This window comes from Ciona robusta, chromosome 1 (genome assembly GCF_009617815.1).
Source record: "Ciona robusta chromosome 1, ASM961781v2".
Classification (NCBI taxonomy): Eukaryota; Metazoa; Chordata; class Ascidiacea; order Phlebobranchia; family Cionidae; genus Ciona; species Ciona robusta.
Genome location: NC_143235.1, coordinates 3,818,567 through 3,821,330, shown reverse-complemented (window position 1 = coordinate 3,821,330; position 2,764 = coordinate 3,818,567). Strand labels below are relative to the sequence as shown.

Genomic DNA, 2,764 nt, shown 5'->3' with positions numbered 1-2,764 from the left:
GTCGATTACTAACGAGTCGGATTATAACTTTATGAGATGAGTATTTTAAATAGAATTTTCGTTTTATCAAATTATTTTATTACTGAATTGTCACTTTCGAACATGTTTGGAACGCCGCGGACAAATTTCTGTTACGAACACTTTCATCAAAAAGGAACGTTTTTAGCGACCCAGGACATTGTCTGTTTATCTCGTACACCTCCTATCAGTAACAGTCACTAAAATAACTTTAATTTGTTTGTCATTTTTAACGTCACAGAAATTTTTCGACAACTTACATTTCAATAACTCAGGAATAACGCATTTGCACAACTAGAATTTGTTGCTTGCTTCGAATAGGCTGTTAGTGAAATCGGCTAAATATAGACGAAAGATACAACATAAACGTGACACGGATGTGACAGTAGAGACATAGACGTGACATGTCGCTCCAAACAAAGCATATATGTATATACTTTGCCCCAAACAGGAGAAAGGCAAGGAAACGACATGTGTAACTTTCCTACTGCCATTCAAGATTTCCGTTGAAAATCGTAACCAAAAAGACTACAACCCCAACCTTTTTTCTTTTTTCTCAAATTAGAGAGAATTTTATTTGAAATATTCTCTCAGGTTTTTAAGTAGACCAGCTGCCCTTCAAACAGGGTTTTGAAATATAATTGACGCATATTATTTAGATAAAATGACAACCTTAGACGAAATATCCGAAAATGTTAAAATGGGACGGGAATATGCCCTGCTTGGGAACTATGACACCGCTTTAGTTTACTACCAAGGTGTCCTTCAGCAAATACAAAAGCATTTACAAACTCTCCGTGATGCTGAAACTAGAAGCTTATGGCAAGGCGTGCGGCAAGATTTAGCGCAAGAGTGCGAGTATGTAAAGGATATAACTGCAACCCTCGCCAGCTTTAAAGTAGATGGCAATTACACGGCCCCGTCCCAACGTGGAGGGGGTAGCGCGTTTGAAGAGCCCACACGTGATCCAGACGTTTGGCCCCCACCTACACCCGCGGAGCCCCCACAAAGAGCTCCTGTGAACAAAAGAAATCCCCCAAGAGGAATAAACGCCCGTCCAAGTCCAAACCAGGCACCAGATCGGCGTGCAGCAGCAAGAAATAATCCCAGTTCCGTAAACCAACGCCAAGCTGACCATAAACGACCTACAGATAAGGTTAAAAAGGTTGGTCGTTCAGGATCACCTAAAAGACAGCAAGGAGGGAATGATAATAAGGAAGAAAAGCGGTTTGATCCAACTGGGTATGATAAAGATTTAGTTGAAGCTTTGGAGAGAGATATTGTTCAACGGAACCCGAATGTTCATTGGAGTGACATTGCTGGTCTGACTGAGGCAAAGAAATTGCTTGAAGAAGCTGTTATTTTACCTTTACTTATGCCGGACTTTTTCCGGGGCATTCGGAGACCTTGGAAAGGTGTTCTTATGGTGGGGCCGCCTGGTACTGGAAAGACCTTACTCGCCAAAGCTGTGGCTACTGAATGTAAAACCACATTCTTTAACGTTTCCTCTTCTACTTTAAGTTCAAAATACAGAGGGGAATCTGAGAAATTGGTTCGGCTACTGTTTGAGATGGCTCGATTTTATTCTCCCAGCACAATCTTTATTGATGAAATTGACTCCATTGGCAGCAAGCGTGGATCTGGTGATGAACATGAGACAAGTAGACGTGTGAAGGCGGAACTGCTTATACAGATGGATGGGGTAGAAGGTGCTACTGGTGGGGACGATGCTGCTAAAATGGTCATGGTGTTGGCTGCTACAAATTTCCCTTGGGACATTGATGAAGCTCTGAAAAGAAGACTGGAAAAGAGGATCTACATCCCTCTTCCTGAATCCGAAGGAAGGGAGTCGCTCCTGAAGATTAATCTGAAAGAGGTGGAGCTCGCTGATGATGTGAATCTTGCTCTGATCGCAGAGAAGTTGGAAGGGTATTCAGGAGCGGATATCACCAATGTTTGCAGGGATGCTTCACTGATGGCTATGAGAAGAAGAATTGCAGGTTTGAAACCCGATGAAATTCGTAATTTATCTCAATCTGAACTGCACCTGCCGACAACTGGGGAGGATTTTACCGAAGCAATGAGAAAAGTTTCAAAGTCGGTTTCTTCCCAAGATTTGGAGAAGTATGAGAAGTGGATGAAAGAGTTTGGAGCAGCTTAAGATTGCGCATCACTGCTTAACCTCACATTTGCCAATGGAAACACTGGCCGAAGCCATGTTTTTCACTTAGATGCTTTACTGTGATTAAAATTCAATGATTAATCCATTTTCTGTCGTACTATTTTCAGTACTAAAAAATCTTACTTCTATATTTTCAATTCAGCTGTGTTTAATTAGAATGATTGCGTTGTAGTTGGTATTTTGCTTCAGTGCTATTAAAGTTTCTTGAATTTTGTCATTAAATTGGTAATGTCTATTTCACTATAATATAGTAGGGTTGGAAAGATGGGACACCTTTAGCTCGTAATATCCAATTATCCTGATTGTGTTTTATACAGCCACCAACGGTCTATGACAGTCGTGAGGGTATGGTTTTATAATTCTTTGAATGCGCTTTGTTTACTACCAAATTGGACGAGAAAATAGAATAAAAAGGTGTCCCGTCTTCCTCCAACCTACTATAATTGGTAGTACAGGAAAATAATTGCGTAACTTAAATGTTTAAAATGTGATTTCATATAGTTCCATATTAGCTAGTTTACACTCAAATTTTGCTCATTATGTTTATAGGTACTAAGGACATGA

The 2,764-nt window shown here is 40.3% G+C and overlaps 1 protein-coding gene across 1 annotated transcript; it reads left to right on the top strand.

Moving 5' to 3' along the window:
* The first annotated feature begins 578 nt into the window (after positions 1–578).
* LOC149741555 (katanin p60 ATPase-containing subunit A1-like) lies at positions 579–2,749 on the top strand. Its single transcript, XM_089893413.1, has one exon. It carries the CDS (start codon positions 683–685, stop codon positions 2,177–2,179), a length of 1,497 nt encoding a protein of 498 aa, XP_089749539.1. The 5' UTR covers positions 579–682; the 3' UTR covers positions 2,180–2,749.
* The last annotated feature ends 15 nt before the right edge of the window (positions 2,750–2,764 follow it).

Excerpts from the sequence above, each read along its gene's own strand:
- LOC149741555 (XM_089893413.1), top strand. The coding sequence starts at position 683 with ATGACAACCTTAGACGAAATATCCGAAAATGTTAAAATGGGACGGGAA.